Consider the following 24,830-nt stretch of genomic DNA (forward strand, 5'->3'; position numbering starts at 1 on the left):
CATAATGCAAATGGTCTTTTTGTGGTGCCAGTTCAATAGAAAATTAAAGCTAGCTTTGGAGTTGGAGTGTGCCTCTTTCCTTCTTTAAATCCAAGAAGGTTTGTTAAAAAGAAAATCCAAAATCTCTGTCTTATGTCAAAAGAGCCACCTAATATGAGACAGAAGAAAAACAAAATTAAGGGGCTATTTCTATTTTATTGCTACTAATCTCATAATTCTTTGGGGGTTTTTGACTCTTTAACACCTTTCTCAAGGTATAAATATTATCTCAAAATTTACAAGATATATATATATATATATATATATATATATATATATATATATATATATATAAACACTTTTTTTTTTGTTTTTTTGAGACAGGGTTTCTCTGTGTAGCTTTGCGCCTTTCCTGGAGCTCACTTGGTAGCCCAGGCTGGTGTCGAACTCACAGAGATCCACCTGCCTCTGCGCCACCAACGCCCGGCTTATATAAACACTTTTGATGATGATATAATGGTCATATAGAGAACTAACTAATTCTAGGAAAAGGTTCCATCTAGCTTCCTGTACTTGATTTCAGGTTTGAGTCTCTATTATGTAACTAGGAATTAAGTTTTTGTATTCTGGATGTACATAATAAATATTGATCCTTTAACCTCTTTGAGATCTGTGGTATATGGCATTTAAAATGTTTAAGATTTCTGCAATGAACCATGACCACACCTAATAGTGACTTTGAAGTCTCCAATGGATGATGGGGCCCCACAACAGTAATTCCATATGGACTATGATAAAGCCACTAAGCTGAAAAACAACACCTAAAGATTTACTTTGGACTACAAACTGCTCAGGACCATTTTGATGTGGATTGCTGAAATGATCCAGCCTTACAGACTACCCTATCCAGGACTTGAGACAAGCCCTGCAGTTTCCAATTATGCAGAGACTGGACAACAAATGATACAGCTACCTCTCCAAGGACTTGACAATTAACAAATTTTCCTTCTCAGGATCCCCTAATGATGCTGTTGCCATCAGACAGCAGGAAGTAAACTTAAGAACACAATGCCCACATTCCCAAGAGGTGGGGTAGATGGTTTTTGGTCTTTCAATGAGTTATAGATATTTGTCATCATTTAAGGTAGTTGGTTACAAGGTGTCATTGGTAATCATAATAAAAAAGTTTAACAAAGGAGTTTAGATTCAGGATTATTATATTGATATGAAGAAAGGGGGATATAGATATGATAAGATAAACAGGTGGATTATTGAATCTACTCTTAAAAAGCAACTGCTTATTTTAAATATTTTACATTGATATGGATCTTTGTATATTGATAAAAAGTGGAGATTATTTTTGTTATAATGTACCATACATACATTCTACCCTTGTTCAAAATATTGTACCTATACAACTAATTTAACAATGTAATGCAAATTTCTAGTCCTTGAAAGTTATTATCACAAGATAATTCTGATATAAAGAGATGCAGGTTAGTAGTTAGTCACCTATTACAATCGAACTTGTAGTCATATCATGTATATTTTCAAGATCAAACAGAGATATATTTGAGATAGACAGGTTCAAACACTTCAGAGATCTGCAGAATATGGCATAAAGATGTTTTAATAACATAAGTTTTCTTTTTTATGACAATGAGACATGTCTGCTCCTGGTAGCACCAATCTACTTCACAGAAGGTGATGGGAATTAAAGAAACTCCATATGGAGTTTACTTTCTTTGTGGCCTTGCCTTGACTGCTGACAGTATGCTGTCCAAAATGGACAAGGCAGGACACAAAACAAAGGACTGCCAAAATTTGCCAAGACAAGGTAGAACAGCCCTTCAGAAAATCCTATGTCTTAGATAACTCTGTTAGGTATGCTAGGCTTGTATGCCGTAGATGGATGCCCCAGTTTTGCAGAGGAACCTTGGATGACTGTCCAGGCAGCCAGCTGTTTCTGTCATTTCTTACAATTTTTGGAAGTCGCTTGCTTGAACTTCCTGCTTACTCAGTCAATATTTCCTTCTCGGGTCTCTGGAGTTGAAGACTACATAGTTATACTAATAGTTTTCCTTGTTAACAAGTTCAGAAAAGAAACTCACTAAAGCAGTGTAAAGTGTATAAATTTGAGAGACATCAAAACATAGTTTTCAGTTGGTAGTACAATAGAAAGTGAATTGGGTATAACACTTTGGACTCACCAAGATAGTATTTTCTCTGAATTTTTCAGGTGTTACTGGATGAGACATTATTGATATAATTATTGCCTGTATATATTGTATATACTTATTGTATATAGTTTTTCTTATATTAGTTATAATCTTTTTAAATTTTAGACAAAAAGGGGAAACATGGTGATACTTTGTGTATGATCTAACAAATAAAGCTTGCCTGAAGATTAGAGGGCAAAGCCAGCCACTAGTTAGCCAAAGAGGCTAGGCGGTGGTGGCACATATCTTTAATCCCCACACTTGGGATCTCATGCTTTGTTCCCAGTAATCGGGAGGCACACATGCTTTTAATCTCAGCACTAGAGAGGTTGAGACAGGAAGTGATGTGGCTGGGCATAGAAAGGAATATAGGGTGGGAGGAGACAGAGGCTCAGTGCTTTCAGGTGAGGAGTTGGTGAGGTTAGAGATGGCTGTGGCTTGTTCCTTTGTCTCTGTGATCTTTCAGCATTTATCCCTCTATCTGACTCTGGGTTTTTATTATTAAGGCCAATTAGGATTCAAGCAACAATGCAGGTTAAATTCAGCAGTTCCTTTTACAATTCCATGTCTCTCAGCAGCTGCTGTTTTCTCATCAGCATTCAAAAAATTCAAAGTCAACAAAGCATCATCCAGGACCCAGATGCCCTGTGTGTTTCTCATCTTTATGTGGCTTATTCTTTCTTCTTCTTTTTTATTATACATATGTTTATTTTATAATTAATTTAATTTTACATATCAGCTATGGATTCCCCTGTCCACACTACTCCCACCCCTCAACCTTCCTCCTAAATCCACCCCAATTCCCACCTCCTCCAAGGCAAGGTCTCCCCTGGGGAGTCAGCCCAGCCTGGTAGATTCAGTTGAGGGAGGGCCAGTCCTCTCCTCCCTGCACCAAGGCTAAGCAAAGTGTCTCAGCATAAGCCCTAGGTTCCAAAAAGCCAGCTCATGCACCAAGGACAGGTCCCAGTCCCACTGCCTGGTGGCCTCCTAAATAGTTCAAAGTCATCAACTGTCTCAGTTATCCAGTTCCATGGGGGCTCCTCAGCTATTGGTTCACAGTTCATGTGTTTCCGCTAGTTTGGCTATTTGTCCCTGTGCTTTTTCCAATCATGGTCTCGATATCTCTTGGTCATATAATCCCTCCTCTCTCTCGATGATTGGACTCCTGGAGCTTCATCTGGGGTTTGGCTGTGGATCTCTGCATCTGCTTCCACCAGTCACCAGATGAGAGTTTTATTATGACAGTTAGGGTGTTCGGCCATCTGATTACCAGAGCTCAGGCACTCATTCAACCATTGCCACTAGTCTATAGTGGAGGTATCTTTGTGGATTTCTGGGGACCTCTCTAGCACTTTGCTTCTTCCTATTCCCATGGGGTCTTCATTTATCATGGTATCTCTTTCCTTCTTCTCTCACTTTGTTCCTGATCCAGCTAGGACCTCCCACTCCCCTAAGCTCTCTTTCCCCCAACCCTTGCCTTCCATTACCCACCTCACCCCCTGTTTGCTCAAGTAGATCTTCTCCACTTCTCTGTCATTGGGCGATCCCTGTGTCTTTCTTAGGGTCCTCTTTACTAGTAGCCTCCCTGGAGTTGTGAGTTGCAGTCTGGTTATCCTTTGCTTATGAGTGAGTACATATCATGTTTGTCTTTCTGAGTCTGGGTTACCTCACTCAGGATATTTTCTAGTTCCATCCATTTGCCTGCAAACCTCATGATGTAATTGTTTTTCTCTGCTGAGTAGTATTGCACTGTGTATATGTACCACATTTTCTTTTTTTTTTTTTTTTTTTTTTGGTTTTTCGAGACAGGGTTTCTCTGTGTAGCTTTGCGCCTTTTTCCTGGAACTCACTTGGTAGCCCAGGCTGGCCTCGAACTCACAGAGATCCACCTGGCTCTGCCTCCCGAGTGCTGGGATTAAAGGCGTGCGCCACCACCGCCTGGCTTGTACCACATTTTCTTTATCCATTCTTCAGTTGGGGGGCATCTAGGTTGTTTCCAGGTTCTGGCTATTACAAATAATGCTGCTATGAACATAGTTGAGCATTTGTCCTTGTGGTATGATTGAGCATTCCTTGGGTCTATGCCCAAGAGTGGTATAGCTGGGTCTTGAGGAAGACTGATCCCCAATTTTCTGAGAAACTGCCATCCTGATTTCCACAGTGGATGGACAAGTTTGCATTCCCACCAACATTGTGGGAGTGTTCCCCTTGCTCCACATCCTCTCCAATATAAGCTGCCTTCAGTGTTCTGGATCTTAGCCATTCTGACAGGTGTAAGATGGTATCTCAGAGTCATTTTGATTTGCATTTCCCTGGTGAATAAGGATGTTGAACAATTCCTTAAATGTCTTTCGGCCATTTGAGATTCTTCTGTTAAAAATTCTCTGTTTAGCTCTATAGCCCATTTTAAAATTGGACTGTTAGTTATTTTGATGTCTAGTTTCTTGAGTTCTTGATATATACTGGAGATTAGCCCTCTGTCAGATGTGGGGTTGGTGAAGATCTTTTCTCATTCTGTAGGCTGTCATTTTGTCTTATTGACCGTGTTCTTTGCCCTACAAAAGCTTCTCAGTTTCAACAGGTCCCATTTATTAATTGTTTCTCTCAGTGTCTGTGCTACTGGTGTTATTATATTTAGGAAATGATCTCCTGTGCCAATGCATTCAAGAGTACTTCCTACTTTCTCTTCTAGCAGGTTCAGAGTAACTGGATTTATGTTGAGGTCTTTGACCCACTTGGACTTAAGTTTTGTGCACGGTGACAGATATGGATCTATTTGCAGTCTTCTACATGTGAACATCCAGTTATGCCAGCACCATTTGTTGAAGATGCTTTCTTTTTTCCATTGTACAGTTTTGGCTCCTTTGTCAAAAATTAGGTGTTTATACATGTGTGAATTAATGTCAGGGTCTTCAGTTCGGTTCCATTGGTCTACATTTTGGTTTTTATGCCAGTACCAAGCTGTTTTTATTACTGTAGCTCTATAGTAGTGCTTGAAGTCAGGGATGGTGATGCCTCTAGAGGTTGTTTTATTCATTTTATATTACTTTACTCATTTTTCAACGACTTTACATAAATATTTTAAACTATTTTTTTGTGACTGTCTATACCCATTTTATTTTCTTTCTTAAGCACCTAGGCACACTGTAACCTGTTTAAAGATTTTTTTTTCTGTCTGGACCTGTTTTCCTGTGCTCCTGTAGCATTCTCTGAACACATGAGCCAAACCTTAAACTGCTAAATGGCGGTTAGGCCCAAGCCATGCCTCTCTGGTGGGTAGCTCCCCTGTCTCCTTGGGTCCCTGAGAGCTCAGCCTTAAGCCTGCAGGCCTGGCTAAGAGCTGTTTTACTGGGAACTGCCTATAAGTGAGAGCTGCATTGAGCCATCCCAGCTCAAGGAAGTTGGTACCCACACTGTGGCCGGCATTTCTACTTCGCTTGCTGTTTCTACTCAGTGTGCTGTCTGCTCAGATGCTCTTCTGCACAGCAGTGCATCTATCTGAAAGGAGCCATACCAGGTTTCTTCTATTTTTTCTACTTTCTCAGACCTTATAGGGAAATTAAGGCCCCATACTGGGGGCCATTAAGTTGGAATTTTCCTTGGGTTTCCAACATGCTCCCAAATAAAGACATGAAGACTTATTATTAGCTATGAGTTCTAGGCCTTAGCTTAGGCTGCTTGTCCAACTAGCTCTTTTAACTTAATTTAATCTGTTTCTATTCATCTACATCTTGCCTTGAATTTTTTAAATCTTTCCTTCAATCTGTATGTCCTACTTTTCTGCTTCCTCTGTGTGGGCCAGCTGGCCTGTGGTGTCTGCCTGTGTCTCCTTTTCTTTCTTCCTCTAGCATAAATTCTCCTCCTACCTACTCTCTCTACCAGCAATTTTGCCTAAACCTCCTTCCTCACTATTGACCATTCAACTTTTCATTAGACCAATCATGTGCCTTAGGTAGGCAAGGTAAAGCAGCAACACATCTTTACATAATTAAACAAATGCAACACATCTTCACAGAGTTAAACAAATATTCCACAGCATAAACAAATGCAATACATCTCTACATAGTTTAACAAATGTAACACATCTTTGCATAGTAAAATATTCTGCAACAGCCAGAATTGCACAACATCTTGACTTATTATATATATATATTATATTATTATACATATATATATATACATATATATTATATTATTGACTCCCAGGACTTCCCTTTAGCCCCAACACCATCAGAACAAAGCCACATGCAACGTGATTGTGTCTGTCATTTATGCCCATCACTTTGAGTACAAACTCCTTTGATTTGGCCAGATGCTGAATGTTGCAAGATATTGATCACTATGTGAACCACAAGATTACATTATTCCTCAGAAAAACCTGTTCCAGTTGTAGTGTGGGTAGGCCCTAGCACACATTTTTAATCCAAGTGCTTTCTGCTTGAGTATTGTAAACAGAATTAAATAAAGTCAACCATAGGTCAAGAGGCAGAGCAAGTAATCAGCTGACTTGAAGTAAACATAGGGTTATTAGTAAAAACCACAGAGAATAAAGGGGAGTCAGGAGGATGGATACAGAGATGCACAGGAAGTGGAAAGGAGGGATATGGAGTTTAGAGACATCGTTGTTTGAGACAGCGGTGGAGGACAGAGTTTTTTTCTGGAATGTTGGGTGAGGAAGAAGGTCAGCTGGGTGCTTTCATTGCCTCTCTGAGCTAGCAGACTTTCACCTCAGCATTTGGCTCCTGAGTCTTTATTGATGAAATGAAATGATTGAGATTCTGTTGAAAACAACTGAAAATGTTAAGAGAATATTTGAGAGGAAGCACTGGCTTCCTTGCTGAGGTAGGAGGCTCAGGACAGCCGGCAGAGCCACATCTATGCTGTCCATCCTCCCAGAGGAAGCTGTGTGCCAAGGCCATGGGAGAGGCCTTGTGGGAGTCCACTGCAGGAGGAAAGGCCTGGAGCTTGACAAACCTCTGACAACAGGAGAGGAGGGAGAGAACCTGTGTTCTCTGTCTACATAGAAGCCCACAGGCCTGTGAGATTTTCAGGGTAGACTATTTCTTCTGTTCACCCTGGGCTGCAGAAGCCTAAAGGCTGGAACTGATGAGGAGGCAGGTTTCAGGTGGGAATAAACAGGCCTGGGTCCTGGTAAAAGAGGCTGGGAACTGAGATTGGTCCAGGAGGATGCTGAGCACATGCAACATACGGGGCCAGTCAGATGATCAGCAGGCAAAGGATTTGCCAAGCAAGCCTGGAGACCTGATTCAAACTCCAGAACTCATTTCAGGTGGAAAAAACTGACTCCTTGTGTGTTTACTGTCTTCTACATTCTCACAATGGCAAGTATGCCTACACTCACTCACACACACACACACACAACATGCAACATTTACACCATATATACACTTGTACCCATATGCATGCATACTATGCATACATGCTTACACATATGCACACACTATGAACAAGCACATACACTACACTCATGTACATACATACACACAGACACATTCATACAACATAAGCACATACTATATACATACTGTTGACATGGCAAGACCATGCAGATATTTCTTCACCTCATATTCTTGCTAAAGTCATTAGGATTGACTAGAATTTGATCTCCTGGATGGAAAAAACCCATGGAAAATCATCCACCTCTTTTGGGCACCCCAGGTTGAAATGCCACAGCTTGCTTGTCTTGGCTTCTATTGAATTGCCTTCTTGTGCAAAGTTCTCTCTCCAGCTAACTTCTTATCTTGGCTTCTGTTAAATTGCTCTCTTGCACAACACCTCCCCTTGTCTTCTTAGCCTGCCCATGTGATTAGGAACCTCTGGCGATGGCAGTTGGGACCTAGTTTTAGCTCTCAGTTGGCCCCAGAGTGTCTCAAGAATGATTCTCCAAGGCTCTGTAACATGCCATGGTGCAGTAATGTAGGTCAGAGTGTGAAATGCATTGTAGCTTATGCAGTGGGTATTCTGGGATTTAGTCCTATCATAAGTCAGAGCTGAGTCCTGTTTAAAACAGGTAATGTAGTCTGGTGGTGGTGGCACACATCTTTAATCCCATCATGGAGGCAGAGGCAGGCAGATTTCTGAGTTTGAGGACAACCTGGTCTACAGAGCAAGTTCCAGGACAGCCAGGGCTACACAGAGAAACCCTGCCTCGAGAAACCAAACCAAGCCAATCCAAATAAGCAAACAAACAACAACAACAAAAAAGAAATGTGAGTTTTCCAATGTGTGTGTGTGTGTGTGTATTCATGTGTATGTGAATAGAAACATGCATATAGAAGTCAGTGGTTAATGTCAGGCATTTTTCTCAATCACTATCCATCTTGCTTTTAGATATAGGGCTACTTTCTGAACCTAGTTCTCACCAATGTGACTAGACTACCTGGGTACCAAACCCCAAGGTGCAGTTAGATTACAGGCATGAGACACTGCTGGATTCTTGAGATCTGAACTCAGGTCCTCATGTTCCTGTAGCAAGTTGTTTACCAATTAAGCCCTCTCTCCGTCCCCGTACCTCTTCATTCTTTGAAGAGGTTTGGCAGCATTTGTGGTCTCAATATTCCATACAAATTTTAGGAATTTTGGAATCTGATAGGATTTTAATTGAATGATGAGATCCCATTGAGTAACAGATCATTCCCCAGAATTTTCAACCCATGAACAATAAAGCAAGCCTTCCTGTTTTAACATTCTCTTTAATTTACTTCTTCAATGCATGCCATTTACATATCAGCCAGTCACTTCTGACAGTTTTTATAGTTTACTGTACAAACATTTTATTCATTGCATGTATGTGTGTGTGAGGGCACAGAAGACATGAGCTGTACAGTGACTCACTTGCTTCTCCATTCCCAGGACAGTCCCTCAATCCCAGCCACCTCCTGAACAAAGCTGTGTGCAATGTGATCACGTCCCTCATTTATGCCCGGCACTTTGAGTATGGAGACCCTCAGTTCACCAAGATGATAAAAATGTTGGAAGAAAACATGGGAGAGAACACTGGCTTGTTTCCTGAGGTAGGAGCATCAGGACAGCCCGCAGAGCCACATCAATGCTGTCCATCTTCCCTGAGGAAGCTGTGTGCCAAGGCCATGGGAGAGGCCTTCTGGGAGTCCACTGCAGTAGGAAAGGCCTGGACCTTGACAAACCTCCAACGATGGGGAGTGGGGGGAATGGACAAGGTCAGAGTTTCTAGAAAGGGAGAGAACCTGTGTCCTCTGTCTACATGGAAACCACACAAGCCTGAGGTGTCCAATGTAAACTATTCATTCTGTTCACCCTGGGCTGTAAGAGCCTAAAGGCTGGAACAGAGGAGGATGCAGGTGATGGGTGGGGACAAACAGTCCCTGTGTCCATTGTGGAAGAGGCTGGAATCTGGGACTTGTTGAGATCAACATTGAACTGAAGTGTCCAGGTCAAGAGATGGTCAGTGGGTGAAGGAGCTCACCAAGCAAGCATAGTACTTGAGTTCGAATCCTGGAAGCCACGTAGTAAGGAGAGAACTGACTGGAGGTGTTCCCCTGACCTCAACATCATTGTCATGGCAACAGTACTCCTCACATCATGCATATACAACCAAACATTGAAATAATGATAACTATATTAGACATCCTAGTTATTAACACATTAGATTAAAAAGCAGCTTTCCTTGGCGGTCACAGGTTCTGAACACGTTCCCAATTCTCTTGCGCATCCCGGGGCTGGCTGACAAAGTCTTCGCTGGGCAAAAGACCTTCATGGCCATGGTGGATAACTTGGTGAATGAGCACAGGAGGACCCGGGACCCTGCGCAGCCACCCCGAGACCTGACTGATGCCTTCCTGGCAGAGGTGGAGAAGGTGAGAGACTCTGGGATGTGGTGTCCAGTGCACTGTGAGATCCAAGAGGGTGAACCTGTGAATAACCCAGTGAACCAAGTGTGGCCTCCTGGAGACAAGGGGAAGGTACTGTGGGGCTTTTCCCTCTCTACTCTGAGTCCGCCGTCTCCGTCTGGCCCAGGCCAAGGGGAACCCCGAGAGCAGCTTCAATGATGCCAATCTACGTTTGGTCGTCTCTGACCTGTTTGGTGCTGGGATGGTGACCTCTTCAATCACACTGGCCTGGGCCCTGCTGCTCATGATCCTGCACCCAGATGTACAGCGTGAGTCTTGCTGGGGCTGGGAAGAAAGAAGAAGGAGGGGAGAGGCACACTCCTTAAGCCTTCTTGAGACACTTGGGGTTCCCAGCACTGACTTGACCCAGACTCAGGCAAGGGTGATGGTCATCTTACTCCATGGACCCAGACCTTAACACAGAAGTAGTAGAGAGTTAAGGGGCATCTGCCTGGGACTCCTTAACTAGGGGCGATGCTGTTTCTGTAGGCTGAGTCCACCAGGAGATTGATGAAATCATAGGGCAGGGGCGGCATCCAGAGATGGCAGACCAGGCCTCCATGCCCTACACCAATGCTGTCATTCATGAGGTCCAGCGATTTGCAGACATTGTCCCAATGAATTTGCCACACAGAGCCTCTCGTGACATTGAAGTACAGGGCTTCCTCATCCCCAAGGTATGCATGACCCTCATAACGTAGCATGGACACTAGCAAACAAGGGCAGGAAAGACCAAGACCACCACATCCTGGATTTCCACATGGTGATGGGACCAACCTGGGTGTGAGCACACGACAGCCATTGAGGAGGATTCTCCAGGGAAGTGGGATGTCCAACTGAATAAGACACAGTGGATTTTAGGAAGCACTGCACACAGGTCCTGGCTTGGGACACCTTCTATAAGTAGAGAAGGGGCTAAGATGTCCTGGGAAATGGGTCCAGTTTGTGCATGTGAACTTGGTGACCCAGGGTCATGTTAGCCATGTCCAAGTCCATGTTCACACCATGTTTCTCCTGCCAGGGAATGACCCTCATCCCCAACCTGTCCTCAGTGCTGAAGGATGAGACTGTCTGGGAGAAGCCCCTCCAGTTCCATCCTGAACACTTCCTGGATGCCCAGGGCTGCTTTGTGAAGCATGAGGCCTTCATGCCATTCTCAGCAGGTCCTGGGGGGTGCCTGGCTCCCTGTCTCTTCCCAGGGGGCCTTGGAGGGTGGAGCATCCATCAGGCCCCAGACTGACTGAGTCCCTCTCCCACCCACAGGCCGCAGAGCATGCCTGGGGGAGCCTCTGGCCCGCATGGAGCTCTTCCTCTTCTTCACCTGCCTCCTGCAGCGCTTTAGGTTCTCAGTGCTTGATGGACAGCCCTGGCCCACTGACCATGGGGTCTTTATGTTTCTGGTATCCCCCTCCCGCTATGAGCTCTGTGCAGTCACTCGCTAGCAGGACACAGATTCTAGTCCCGCCCCTAGCTTACTGTGATCTTCCCACAATAAACCAGTTTTGTGGGTACCACTTGCTTTCTCATTTAAACTCTCACCCTGTCTGCATCTGGTCCTCAGAGAACTGTCCACCATCACCCCTCACCCTGCACCTGAGCCTTCCTAATGGACACCTTGAATGCTAGGAGAAAGGGCTGAGCTCTCCCTAGTGCAAAGGCACAGCTTGCAGATTCAGCACCTGGGACCCTGACACAGAATGGCAAGTTTGGGGCTAGCCTGGGCTATAAAGCAGGGTTTAGGACTGCAAGATTCCATACTGAGGATCACGGTCTCATGAACACAGAACCAGGGAGGGAGAAAAGAGGAAACTGAATGGGAAGAAGGGAAAGCCGGAGAGCAGGATGGGAGGAAAGAGAGGAAGGAAGGAGAGTGCTGGTGCCCAGCGTGTCTGCTGACCCTTGTCACCAGAAAGACACAGCAGCGGTGACTGAGGTGGTGACAAACTGCAGGGGGGGGACAGGACTCCATGGGTCCAGGGACAGGTGTCATGAGCCTGACAGGACCCACACTGCTCCTGTCTGGTGACAGAGACGCAGGAGGTCCGAGAGACCTTGAGGTGCATGAGCGCCTGGAAAGGTTCCCAGAGCTGGGAAGGCTGCTGTCCCCACAGTGGTGACTGCAGAGAGGACAGGGAAGAAAAGCAGCAGCAGGGAGAGGGACAGCAGAGCTCAGGGGGTTGGGCACACCCCCAGCTGTCTGCCACATGTGTCAGGTGACAGGACACGCCCAGGATCCTCCAGTGGAGTCCAAAGGACAGTGATTAAATATCTGTTGACATGTGGGCAGAGAATTGTGAACTGGGAACACCCCTGAACCCTGATGACCAGGGATCAGGTTCCCGCTTGCTCTTGTAGACATGGCACACCTGTGCAGCTGACATGAATACCAAGACCCCAGTCTCCCTGGAAGTCACCCTTATCCTGACAGGACACATTTGTTCACATGGCTGAGGAGACACAGATGGAGGATGAAAGGGGGCAAACAGGCAGGTGTTCACCAGAGCATCCAGGTCATCTCCCAAGAGCTGGTGACAGACCAGGGACTTTAGAGCACACAGCACACAGCGTGTGACATCCCTCACATGCTCATTGCACTTAGATCACAGGGACTCATTTAGCCTGAAGCAGGAAAATCTGGCCTAAGTCAGTCTATGCCACACTGCACATCTGTACCCAGTCAGCACCAATGCTACTCTTTCATGGTGTCATACATGACACACAGAAGAGAGGAGGAGAGTTGAAGAGAGGCAGATGTGGGACAACTGACATCCAGTTAACCATCAGGTCTCAGAAGTTACCCTGGGAGGGTCCTGGGGCAAACCAGGAGGAAGACACCAGCCTGAGCCAATCAGTGACCAGAGCACAGTTGTCTCTGTCCCCTCTCTCCTAATCATGACCCATGCTGCTGTTCTGACTCCCATTCAGGGCTCCATTTAGGCCAAGTGTGAGCTAGAGAAACTCTTGTCTGTGCCCCAACATAGGGTAACATATGATCCTAACTGGGTTGGGCAGAGCCAAGAGCTATGGTCGAGAACAGGAAGCTGACTTCGGGCTTCACACCAGCAACAAGCATGGCGTCCTCCACATGCCCCAGTGGCATACAAATGGGTAGAGAAGGATGCAGCAGGGGCAGCAGAGAGGAGGGGACCCAGGGCCTGGTCCTTGCTGAGGTCCTGCATGCTGTGGACTCCATCTCCTCTCACTCAGCTCCTGCCTCCCTCTGCCACACTGGAGGGGGCAGCAGAGAGCGCCCGCCTGGATTCCACTGGGACTTCTGAGCCTTTGGTCTTCAGAGGTCTGGATCCCCAGCAAGGACAGGGACTGCACCTTCACTGACCCTAGTGATTGATGAGTTGACATGTGCAGTGTGCCCAGCAGTGTCCAGGACATAGGTGCCATTTGTTGGAAGGCTCAGGAGTCACATTCACATTCTCCTCATGGCTGCCCATCCTAATCATAGCCTCGAGTATGAAGAGGACACTGCCTCCATATCCCAAGTGGAAGATGTTGGTGGAAACATTGACCCACCAAGATTGATAGTATGTATAAGGAAAGAGACCACCATGTGTCAAGTTCCTGGCCAAACTTAGTGGTCTCTCCAGGATTTTCTGACCATTTCTCAACACTCTCCAATTGGTCTGAGAAATCTCCTAATTGTGTGTCTTGCTTTCCTGATCAAGTGTGGGACCTCAGGCCTACACTGAGGATTTCGTGGGGTTCAACTGCCTTCCCCACTGCCCCCGACTCACCCAAGGGGATCCAGATATTTCCCCATGGCCCCAAATGACCCCACATTGTCTCCAGCTCTCTCCCCACTGACCCCCACTTACTTAGAGGGGCTTTTCCAACCTCCCTGCACTGACCCCCACTAATCCACTGGGGCTCTCACTGCCTTTCCTAGCTGTCCCCCACTACCACACAGGGACTCCTGTTGCCTTCCTGCACTGTGACTCACTCACCCACAGGTTCTCCAGTGCCTTCCCCCACTGCCCCTCACTCACCCCGTGGGGCTGCAGCCTCCTTCCCCAAACTGCAGGAGACACCCTCGACTGCTCACACACCCACAGAAGCCACTGACTGGTACTGACGGTCAGGCCATCCTCTCTGGTCAACACAACGTTCCTCGAAGCTTTGGTGAGGTCTTATTTTTTTTTCCCCAGGTAATGTCTTCAGTCCCTCAAAGCTACACATGGATGGAATACCTGATCATTTTCTACGGTAATGACTATGCACCTCAAAGCAGGTGTTCCATTGGACATATGCCCATCATGGTCAGCTCTTGGGTTGGACCGAAGGTCGCTGGCCCCTCACTACACTTGATCAAACAAAACACAGAAACCTGAGAGAGAGGACAAAAGAGCACCATTGGCTGTCCCTTATAAGGTGGCAGGTTCCAATCTGTGGGACTTCCTGATCCCAGGAGGCTGCTGTGAGTGTTGGACATTTTTTGCCTGGAAGCCTGGGCTGCAGTGGGGCCGCCATGGAGCTGCTGACTGGGTGTGGCCTGGGGTCTGTGGCCATATTCACAGTCCTCTTCATATTACTGGTGGATCTGATGCACCGGCGCCAGCGCTGGACTTCTTGTTACCCACCAGGCCCTGTGCCCTTGCCTGTGCTGGGCAACCTGCTGCAGGTGGACTTCAACGACATGCCATACAGCTTGTACAAGGTGAGACAGTCCATGGTGGATGGTTACCGAGGTTACAGTGTCTGTGGCACCACATCCTGGGGATGGAGCCACAGGGTAGACAGGAGCTGGGCCCCAGCATGGCACAGGCTGAACAGCTCTCTGGTTGCAGGCACTGCCAGGTCTGGGGACACTCTACTTTCTAGGGCAAAGGTTTTTTGGGAAGTGAGACAAAATCCAGAGGGTGATTGAGTTGTGACAGCAGGGTGCAGATCCAGTTAGACAGGGCAGCAATCATGAAGGCCCCAAGTCCTTAGGATCCTGTCACAGAGGAGGGCTGAGTGAAGTGCATGATCTTAGGTCTAGTGCAGCGTGTCTGGCAGAGACCGAGTGGAGGGAGAGAGGGGCTGGGGCTGCTTGAATCTCTTGCTGCTGTGTGGTCTCTGGCCTCACTGCCCATCTCAAGGAAGCAGTTTCTTCATGTGTCCTGAGATGCTGAGGGGCCCCAGGACAGTGTCCAGGCTCTGGGAATATCACAGAAGGTGTCATATCTACCATGAGTCCTTTGCTGAACTTAAAGGATGGGATGCCACAGCCACAGAGCATGAGGTCTAAGGCAGGGCACAGAGCTCAGTGAAATAGTTTTCTTGAGCGAATTTAAGGACTAAGGGTCAAAAGGCACAGCACACACACAAAAAAAAATACACAAACACACACAAGCACATACACACACACTCATTGTGCATTCACACACTGATAGCACACACACACACACACACACACACACACACACACACGGACACGGACACACACGGACATGGACACGGACACGGACACGGACACACGGACACTCTACCAATACTTATGCATTAAGCTGGTTGGAGGATCTGTGGGCACCTCATTTCCTAAGTGCTCTGTCGCTCTCCTCAGCTTCGACAATGCTATGGTGATGTGTTCAGCCTGCAGATGGCCAGGAGGCCCGTGGTCGTGATCAATGGACTGAAGGCGGTTCGGGAAGTGCTGGTGAACTGTGGAGAGGACACCTCTGACCGCCCTCCAATGCCTGTCTTAAAAACCTGGGTGTTGGTCTCAAAGTGGAAGGCAAAAAGCTGTATGGAAGCAGAGAGGGGTTCAGAGCCAGAGCTGGGGGACAGTGAGCAGAGAAAGACAGGGTAGGATACAGGTGGTAGGGCAGTTAAGCTGTTCAATGAGGCCCTGAGATCCAGGCTGAGGAGCCTGTAAGCAGCACTCCTCCATGGTCCCTGCCTTAGTTCTGCCTCCCGTTTCCTGCCCTGACTTTCTACCTTCCACTCAGTCTTCTACAACCTCTATGGTCTCAGTCTGGCCAAACTCTATTTCTCTTGTATCTTTTCCAACACTACCCACAAACATTTTCTTTTCTGTGAAATGGGCCGCAGGTTCTTCAGAATCCTCTGCAGAAGCAGTTCTCTCTGGTTCTCCTACATATCCTTCAGCCTGGTGTGGTCCAGCACACATCCAGACACATTTGTCAGCCTGGTGGGGTACAGAACACATTCCTACATGCCCACCATCCGGAGTTCACCACACATCCCTACATTTCTATTAGACTTTTGTGTTCCAGCACATTCCTGAATCCTTCTCTTAAACACAACAGGAAGTCACAATATCAAAACGCCCGGAATGCTTTGTTTGCGGGTCTCTCAGTGTTTCACCCTAGGGGTACACAGTGTCTCAAATACTTCTCCTCAACTATCACACACAGTTTTAAAGCTCAGATCACCGATGCACAGCTGCCTCAGTGGTTGTGGATGGTGGGATCATGGTGCTCTGTTCTTAGACCTGATCTTGTCTCTTTAGAGTCAGGGTCCCGCTGAGACCTGACTGATGTTCTTCTGCTGTACTTTGATTCCCTTTCCATTCAGTTTTGTCTTTTGACTGTTTTCTCGATTTGCCTTGTTATTTAAAAAATTTATAAGTTCTGCATTTCTTTCTGTTTTCTTTTCTTCCTTCCTTTTCACTTTTCTTCTTTTCACTGGATCCTTTTTTTGTTTGGGGTTTCCATTTTGTTCTTCGAATCAGGCTTTCTATTGTAATAGTCCTAGCTTCCTGGAACTTGATTTGTAGACCAGGCTGGCCTTGACCTCACAGATCCACCTGCCTCTGCCTCTCTAATGCTGGGACTAAAGGCCTGTGACACCACACTGGGCTGCATTTCTTCACATACCAAGCGGGAAGCATCTCAAGTATTAGTTCTGTGGTTTGGGATCCCATAGGGAACACAATGGGCAACACTGGTGCTGTGGCCTCTACCATGAGCTTCACCAACCATAAAGAGTCTCTTGGCCTTCCTTTGCCCAAACTAAGTGTTCCTGAGACAGCACCCTCAGAGACACAGTCACCCCAGGGAGTCACTTCATTCTTCGCAAGCAGACTGGGCTTGCACATCACACCAAGCCTAGGGAAAGAAAGCAGGGACCCAGGAATGCCCTTAGACTAACTGTGATCTCACTCCAATGAACCCAGACAGTTGAAGCCAGCAAAGGGAAATGACACACAGAACAGAGTACAGGAGAGACTTGCCCAGGTCCTCTCTGTTTGTCCTCTTCCAGTGGAGTCCAAAGGATGGTGATTAAGGATCTGTCGACATGTGTGCAGAGAATTGTGAACTGGGAGCACCCCTGAACGCTGGTGACCAGGGACTGAGTTCCAGTTTGCTCTTGTAGACATGGCACACCTGAGCAGCTGACATGAATATCAAGACCGCAGTCACCAAGAAGTCACACTGATCCTGACAGGACACATTTGTTTACATGGCTGAGGAGGATGAAATAGGAAAAACAGTAGTAGCAGGCAAATGTTTACCAGAGCATCCAGGTCATCTCCCAAAAACAGGTACAGACCAGAGAATTTACAACACACAGTGTGAGACATCCATCACCTGCTTGGTGCATTTAGATCATGGGGACCCACTTAGCCTGAAGCAGGAAAATCAGGCCTGAGTCAGTCCATGCCACACTGCACACCTGTACCCAGTCAGCACCAATGCTACTCTTTCATGATGTCATACATGACACACAGAAGAGAGGAGGAGACTTGAAGAGAGGCAGAATGTGGGACAACTGACATCCAGTTAACCATCAGGCCTCAGAAGTTACCCTGGGAGGGTCCTGGGACAAACCAGGAGGAAGACACCAGCCTGAGACAATCAGTGACCAGAGCACAGTTGTCTCTGTCCCCTCACTCCTAATCATGACCCATGCTGCTGTTCTGACTCCCATTCAGGGCTCCATTCAAGCCATGTTGGAGCTAGAGAAAGACCCTTGTCTGTGCCCCCACCTAGGGTGCCATATGATCCTAACTGGGTTGGGCAGGGCCAAGAGCTATGGTCGAGAACAGTTAGCAGACTTGGGGGCTTCAGGCCAGCAACAAGCATGGAATCCCCTCAGGCCCCAGTGACATAGACTTGGGCAGAAAAGGGGGTGGCAGGTATAGGCGAGCAGAGGAGACCCAGGGTCTGGTCCTTGCTGAGGTGCTGCATGCTGTGGACTCCATCTCCTCTCACTCAGCTCCGGCCTCCCTCTGCCACACTGGAGGGGGCAGCAGAGAGCGCCTGCCTGGATTCCACTGGGACTTCTGAGCCTTTGATCTTCAGGGGTCTGGATCCCCAGCAAGGACAGGACTGCAAATTCACTGACCCTAGTGATTGATGAGTTGACATGTGCAGTGTGCCCAGCAGTGCCAAGGACACAGGTGCCATTTGTTGGAAGGCTCAGGAGTCATCTTTCCATTCTCCTCATGGCCGCCCCTCCTAAACACAGCCTAGGGCATGAGGAGGACCCTGCCTCCATATCCTATGTGGAAGATGTTGGGCGATATGTTGACCCACCAAGAAAGAAAGAGTGAAAAGACAGAGGCCAGCATGTGACAATTTCCTGGCCCAATTTAGTGGCCTCCCCAGGATTCTCAGGCCATTTCTCGGCTCTCAGCTTGGATCTGAGAAATCTCCAAGTGTGTCTTGCACTCCTGATCAACTGGGTGATCTCAGACATGGACAGAACATTACACAGACTCCACTTGCCTTCCCCACTGTCTCCCACTGTCCCACCCACCCACAGGACTCCAGCTGCTCCCCACAACTGCCCCTATTCACCCACAGATACTACAGCTGCCTCCCCACAACTGCAGAAGACACCCTCGCACTGTTCACAAACCCATGGGAACCATTGACTGGTAGTGAAAAAGGCCCCTCAAGTCTTGGCAACAAAGTATTCTGTGAAGCTTCTGTGAGGTCTTATTCCTCTCTGAGGAAATGTCTTCAAGCTCTCAAAGCTTTGCATGTGGGGCACATCAAACCTTCTACTACATGTCATCATGGTGCACCTTGAAGCATGGATCCACTGGACATCTGCCCAGCATGCTCAGTCAGCAGAACTGCTATTTTCAGCTCTTGGGAGGCACTAAACATCTCCAGGCAATCCTTACACTTGGCTGGACAAATCTTGTCACAGAAACTTGTGACAGAGAACAAAAGGGCACCATTGGCTGTCCCTTATCAGGTGGCACGATCCAAGCTGTTGGGACTTCCTAATTCCAGGAGGCTGCTGTGAGTGTTGGACATTGTTTTCCCTGAAGCCTGGGCAGCATTAGGGCAGGCATGGAGCTGCTGACTGGGTATGGCCTGGGGTCTGTGGCCATATTCACAGTCCTCTTCATATTACTGGTGGATCTGATGCACCGGCGCCAGCGCTGGACTTCTTGTTACCCACCAGGCCCTGTGCCCTTGCCTGTGCTGGGCAACCTCCTCCAGGTGGACTTCAAGGACATGCCATACAGCTTGTACAAGGTGAGGGGGGCCGGGGGAGACAGTAACCGAGGTTGCAGTGTCTGTGGCACCACATCCTATGGATGGAGCCACAGGTTAGACTTGATGCTGGGCCCCCTTATGAGACAGGTTTAACAGCTCCCTGGTTGCAGGCACTGCCAGGTCTGAGGACACTTGGAACTCTCTGGGGCAAAAGGTTTTGGGACAAACTCCAGGAAGTGAGGTAGGACATGACAGCAGAGTTCAGATCTGGTTAGCCGGGGCAGAAGTTATGAAGACTCCACGTCCCTTATGATCCTGTCACAGATGAGGTCTTAGTGTGGTGCAAGATTGCAGGTCTAGTGCAGCGTGTCTGTCAGGAGACCAAGTGGAGAGAGAAGGCCTGTGGTGGCTTGAATCTCTTGCTGTGTGGGCTCTGGCCTCACTCCCCATCTCAAGGAACCAGTTACTTCACAGATCAAGAGATGCTGATGGGCAACAGGACACTTTTCTGGCTCTGGCAAGGTCACAGCTGGGTGACCTAATCTACTGAGTCCTTTGCTCAACTAAAAAGGTGAGATGCCCCAGCCACAGGGCAACAGATCTCAGGCTGGGGATAAAGCTCAGTAGAAGAGCAATGCCCAACACATGTGAAAGACCAAGGTGGGGGAGGGAAGAAGAGAGAAAGAGAGAGAGAGAGAGAGAGAGAGAGAGAGAGAGAGAGAGAGAGAGAGAGAGAGAGAAAACACCAATGTTTATGCAGTGAGCCTGATTCTGGATCTTCTGGGGACTGCCACTTACTAAGTGCTCTGTCCCTCTCCTTCAGCTTCGACAACACTATGGTGATGTGTTCAGCCTGCAGATGGCCTGGAGGCCTATGGTCGTGATCAATGGACTGAAGGCGGTTCGGGAAGTACTGGTGAACTGTGGAGAGGACACTGCTGACCGACCCCCAATACCCGTCTTTGAACACATGGGCTATGGGCCCAAAGCTAAAGGCAAAGTGCTGTGCGGGGGCAGAGACGGGATCAGAGCCAGACCTGGGGGACAGTGAGCAGAGGAAGGACATGATACAGGGGTAATTCAGTGGAGCAGTTCAAAGGCCTCTGAATCCACCACGGAGCCAACTTAACATGCTGGAAAGGCTGGGGGTGGGCTGGGGGTGAAGGTGAGAAGTTATGGGTGATACTGATCCCAGAGGAGCAGAGGACAGCACACTCAGGCGTCCTTGGTTATACAAACATGTATCTACAGGTGTGGTCCTTGCCCCTTACGGGCCCGAGTGGCGAGAGCAGCGAAGATTCTCTGTGTCCACCATGCGCAACTTTGGCCTGGGCAAGAAATCCCTGGAGCAGTGGGTGACAGATGAGGCTGGCCACCTCTGTGACGCCCTCGCTGAAAAGGCTGGTGGGTGATGGGTGAGGGATGCAGATGGGCACACAAGACATGAGCAGTACAGTGACTCACTTGCTTCTCCACTCCCAGGACAGCCGCTCAATCCCAGCCACCTCCTGAACAAAGCTGTGTGCAATGTGATCATGTCCCTCATTTATGCCCAGTGCTTTGAGTATGGAGACCCACAGTTCACCGAGCTGCTAAAAATGTTGGAAGAAAACATGGGAGAGAACACTGGCTTGTTTCCTGAGGTAGGAGGATCAGGGCAGCCCGAAGAGCCACATCAATGCTGTCCATCCTCCCTGAGGAAGCTGTGTGCCAAGGCCATGGGAGAGGCCTTCTGGGAGTCCACTGCAGGAGGAAAGGCCTGGACCTTGACAAACCTCCAAAGATGGGGAGTCGGGGGAATGGACAAGGTCAGAGTTTCTGGAAAGGGAGAGAACCTGTGCCCTCTGTCTACAGGGAAACCACACAAGCCTGAGGTTTCCAATGTAAACTATTCGTTCTGTTCACCCTGGGCTGTAAGAGCCTAAAGGCTGGAACAGAGGAGGAGGAGGCAGGTGATTGGTGGGGACAAAGAGGCCCTGTGTCCATTGTGGAAGGGGCTGGAATCCGAGACTGGATGAGATCAACATTGAGCTGAAGTGTCCAGGTCAAGAGATGGTCAGTGGGTAAAGGAGCTCACCAAACAAGCATAGTACTTGAGTTCGAATCCTGGAAGCCACAGAGTAAGGGGAGAACTGACTGGAGGTGTTCCCCTGACCTCAACATCATTGTCATGGCAACAATACTCCTCGCTTCATGCATATACAACCAAACATTGAAATAATGATAACTATATTAGACATCCTTGTTATTAACACATTAGATTAAAAAGCAGCTTTCCTTGGCTGTCACAGGTTCTGAACACATTCCCAATTCTCTTGCGCATCCCGGGACTGGTTGACAAAGTCTTTGCTGGGCAAAAGACCTTCATGGCCATGGTGGATAACTTGGTGAATGAGCACAGGAGGACCCGGGACCCTGCCCAGCCACCCCGAGACCTGACTGATGCCTTCCTGGCAGAGGTGGAGAAGGTGAGAGACTATGAGATGTGGTGTCCGGTGCAAGGTGAGGTCCAAGAGGGTGAACCTGTGAATAACCCAGTGACCCCAAGTGTGGCCTCCTAGAGATAATGGGAAGATATTGTGGGGCTTTTCTCTCTCTACTCTGAGTCCACCATCTCTGTCTGGCCCAGGCCAAGGGGAACCCTGAGAGCAGCTTCAATGATGCCAATCTACGTTTGGTTGTCTCTGACCTGTTTGGTGCTGGGATGGTGACCTCTTCCATCACACTGGCCTGGGCCCTGCTGATCATGATCCTGCACCCGAATGTGCAACGTGAGTCTTGCTGGGGCTGGGAAGAAAGAAGAAGGAGGGGAGAGGCACACACCTTATGCCTTCTTGAGACACTTGGGGTTCCCAGCACTGATTTGACCCAGACTCAGGCAAGGGTGATGGTCATCTTTCTCCCATGGACCCAGACCTTAACACAGAAGTAGTAGAGAGTTAAGGGATATCTTCCTGGGACTCCTTAACTGGGCTAGGGGGTGCTGTTTCTCCAGGCCGCGTCCACCAGGAGATCGATGAAGTCATAGGACAGGGGCAGAGTCCAGAGATGGCAGACCAGGTCCGCATGCCCTACACCAATGCTGTCATTCATGAGGTCCAGCGATTTGCAGACATTGTCCCAATGAATTTGCCACACATGACCTCTTGTGACATTGAAGTACAGGGCTTCCTCATCCCCAAGGTATGCATGGCCCTCATACCGTAACATGGACACTAGCAAACAAGGGCAGGAAAGACCAAGACCACCACATCCTGGATTTCCACATGGTGATGGGATCATCCTGGGTGTGAGAACATGACATTGAGGAGGATTCTCCAGAGAAGTGAGATGTCCAATTGAATAAGCCACAGGGGATTTTAGGAAGCACGGCACACAGGGACAGGTCTTGGTTTGGGACACCTTCTATCAGTAGTGAAGGGGCTAAGATGCTCTGGGAAACAGGTCCAGTGTGTGCAGGAAGAGGTTGTGCATGTGAACTTGGTCTCCAGAGTTGTGTTAACTGTGTCCCAGTTCATATTCACACCATGTGCCTCCTGACAGGGAACGGCCCTCATCACCAACCTGTCCTCCGTGCTGAAGGATGAGACTGTCTGGGAGAAGCCCCTCCAGTTCCATCCTGAACACTTCCTGGATGCCCAGGGCCGCTTTGTGAAGCATGAGGCCTTCATGCCATTCTCAGCAGGTCCTGGGGGGTGCCTGGCTCCCTGTCTCTTCCCAGGGGGCCTTGGAGGGTGGAGCATCCATCAGGCCCCAGACTGACTGAGCCCCTCTCCCACCCACAGGCCGCAGAGCATGCCTGGGGGAGCCTCTGGCCCGCATGGAGCTCTTCCTCTTCTTCACCTGCCTCCTGCAGTGCTTTAGGTTCTCAGTGCTTGATGGACAGCCCCGGCCCAGCGACCATGGGGTCTTTATGTTTCTGGTATCCCCCTCCCCTACGAGTTCTGTGCAATCACTCGCTAGCAGGACACTGATTCTAGTCCCGCCCCTAGCTCACTCTGATCTTCCCACAATAAACCAGTTTTGTGGGTACCACTTGCTTTCTCATTTAAACTCACCCTGTCTGCATCTGGTCCTCAGAGATCTGTCCACCATCACCCCTCACCCTGCACCTGAGCCTTCCTAATGGACACCTTGAATGCTAGGAGAAAGGGCTGAGCTCACCCTAGTGCAAAGGCACAGCCTGCAGATTCAGCACCTGGGACCCTGACACAGAGAATGACAAGTTTGGGGCTAGCCTGGGCTATAAAGCAAGGTTCAGGACTGAAAGATTCCATACTGAGGATCACAGTCTCATGAACACAGAACCAGGGAGGGAGAAAAGAGGAAAGTGAATGGGAAGAAGGGAAAGCCGGAGAGCAGGATGGGAGGAAAGAGAGGAAGGAAGGAGAGTGCTGGTGCCCAGAGTGTCCGCTGACCCTTGTCACCAGAAAGACACAGCAGCGGTGACTGAGGTGGTGACAAACTGCAGGCAGGGGGCAGGACTCCATGGGTCCCAGGGACAGGTGTCATGAGCCTGACAGGACCCACACTGCTCTTGTCTGGTGACAGAGACGCAGGAGGTCCAAGAGACCCTGAGGTGCATGAGCGCCTGGAAAGGTTCCCAGAGCTGGGAAGGCTGCTGTCCCCACATAGGTGACTGCAGAGAGGACAGGGAAGAAAAGCAGCAGCAGGGAAAGGGACAGCAGAGCTCAGGGGGTTGGGCACACCCCCAGCTGTCTGTCACATGTGTCAGGGGCTTCTTGGGTATGCATATATGTGGGTTCTTGGGATAATTTGTTTTTTGCCTGCAATACATAAACTGTTTAATCATGTAAAGGATGTGGAAAACATGCTGTTTTATTTATTTTTTTTTTTACTGTTTATTTTGTATTCATTGTAATCATTCACTTGAAAAACAGAATGTAACCATGTTGTGGGATGTCCTGTATGCTGTGAATATATGTTACTATGATTGATTGGTAAGTAAAATGCTGATTGGCCAGTAGCCAGGCAGGAAGGATAGTGTAGGTGGGACAAGCAGAGAGGAGAAGGCTGAGTGGAAGAGGGCTGAGGAGGAGACGCTGCCAGCTGCCACGAGGAGAAGCATGATGTAAAATACCAGTAAGCCATGAGCCCAGCCACGTGGCAACTTATAGATTAATAGAAATGGGTTCATTTAAGATATAAGAACAGATAGCAAGCCAGGCGGTGGTAGCTTGCCTTTGATCCCAGCACTTGGGAGGCAGAGCCAGGCAGATCGCTGAGTTCAAGGCCAGCCTGGTCTACAGAGTGAGATCCAGGACAGGTACCAAAACTACAGGAAAAAACAAACAAACAAACAAAAAGAA

At 48.1% G+C, this 24,830-nt stretch overlaps 1 protein-coding gene and 2 pseudogenes across 3 annotated transcripts; all 3 read left to right on the top strand.

The window, feature by feature from the left end:
* The first annotated feature begins 7,537 nt into the window (after positions 1 to 7,537).
* LOC102908662 (cytochrome P450 2D3-like) lies at positions 7,538 to 11,598 on the top strand (annotated as a pseudogene). The gene is made up of 7 exons (XR_013046255.1): positions 7,538 to 7,544; positions 9,021 to 9,232; positions 9,878 to 10,054; positions 10,215 to 10,356; positions 10,577 to 10,764; positions 11,109 to 11,250; positions 11,351 to 11,598. The product of XR_013046255.1 is annotated as a cytochrome P450 2D3-like (transcript).
* A 2,880-nt stretch (positions 11,599 to 14,478) lies between these two features.
* Positions 14,479 to 18,403, top strand: LOC143266787 (cytochrome P450 2D10-like). The gene is made up of 3 exons (XM_076555687.1): positions 14,479 to 14,756; positions 15,645 to 15,794; positions 18,263 to 18,403. Exons 1-3 carry the CDS (start codon positions 14,568 to 14,570, stop codon positions 18,401 to 18,403), a joined length of 480 nt encoding a protein of 159 aa, XP_076411802.1. The 5' UTR covers positions 14,479 to 14,567.
* An 840-nt stretch (positions 18,404 to 19,243) lies between these two features.
* Positions 19,244 to 23,556, top strand: LOC107401603 (cytochrome P450 2D3-like; annotated as a pseudogene). The gene is made up of 9 exons (XR_013046519.1): positions 19,244 to 19,539; positions 20,324 to 20,495; positions 20,752 to 20,904; positions 20,983 to 21,143; positions 21,792 to 21,968; positions 22,130 to 22,271; positions 22,496 to 22,683; positions 23,044 to 23,185; positions 23,286 to 23,556. The product of XR_013046519.1 is annotated as a cytochrome P450 2D3-like (transcript).
* Positions 23,557 to 24,830: the final 1,274 nt, after the last annotated feature.

The sequence above is a fragment of the Peromyscus maniculatus genome, chromosome 20, assembly GCF_049852395.1.
Source record: "Peromyscus maniculatus bairdii isolate BWxNUB_F1_BW_parent chromosome 20, HU_Pman_BW_mat_3.1, whole genome shotgun sequence".
In the NCBI taxonomy this organism is placed as follows: Eukaryota; Metazoa; Chordata; class Mammalia; order Rodentia; family Cricetidae; genus Peromyscus; species Peromyscus maniculatus.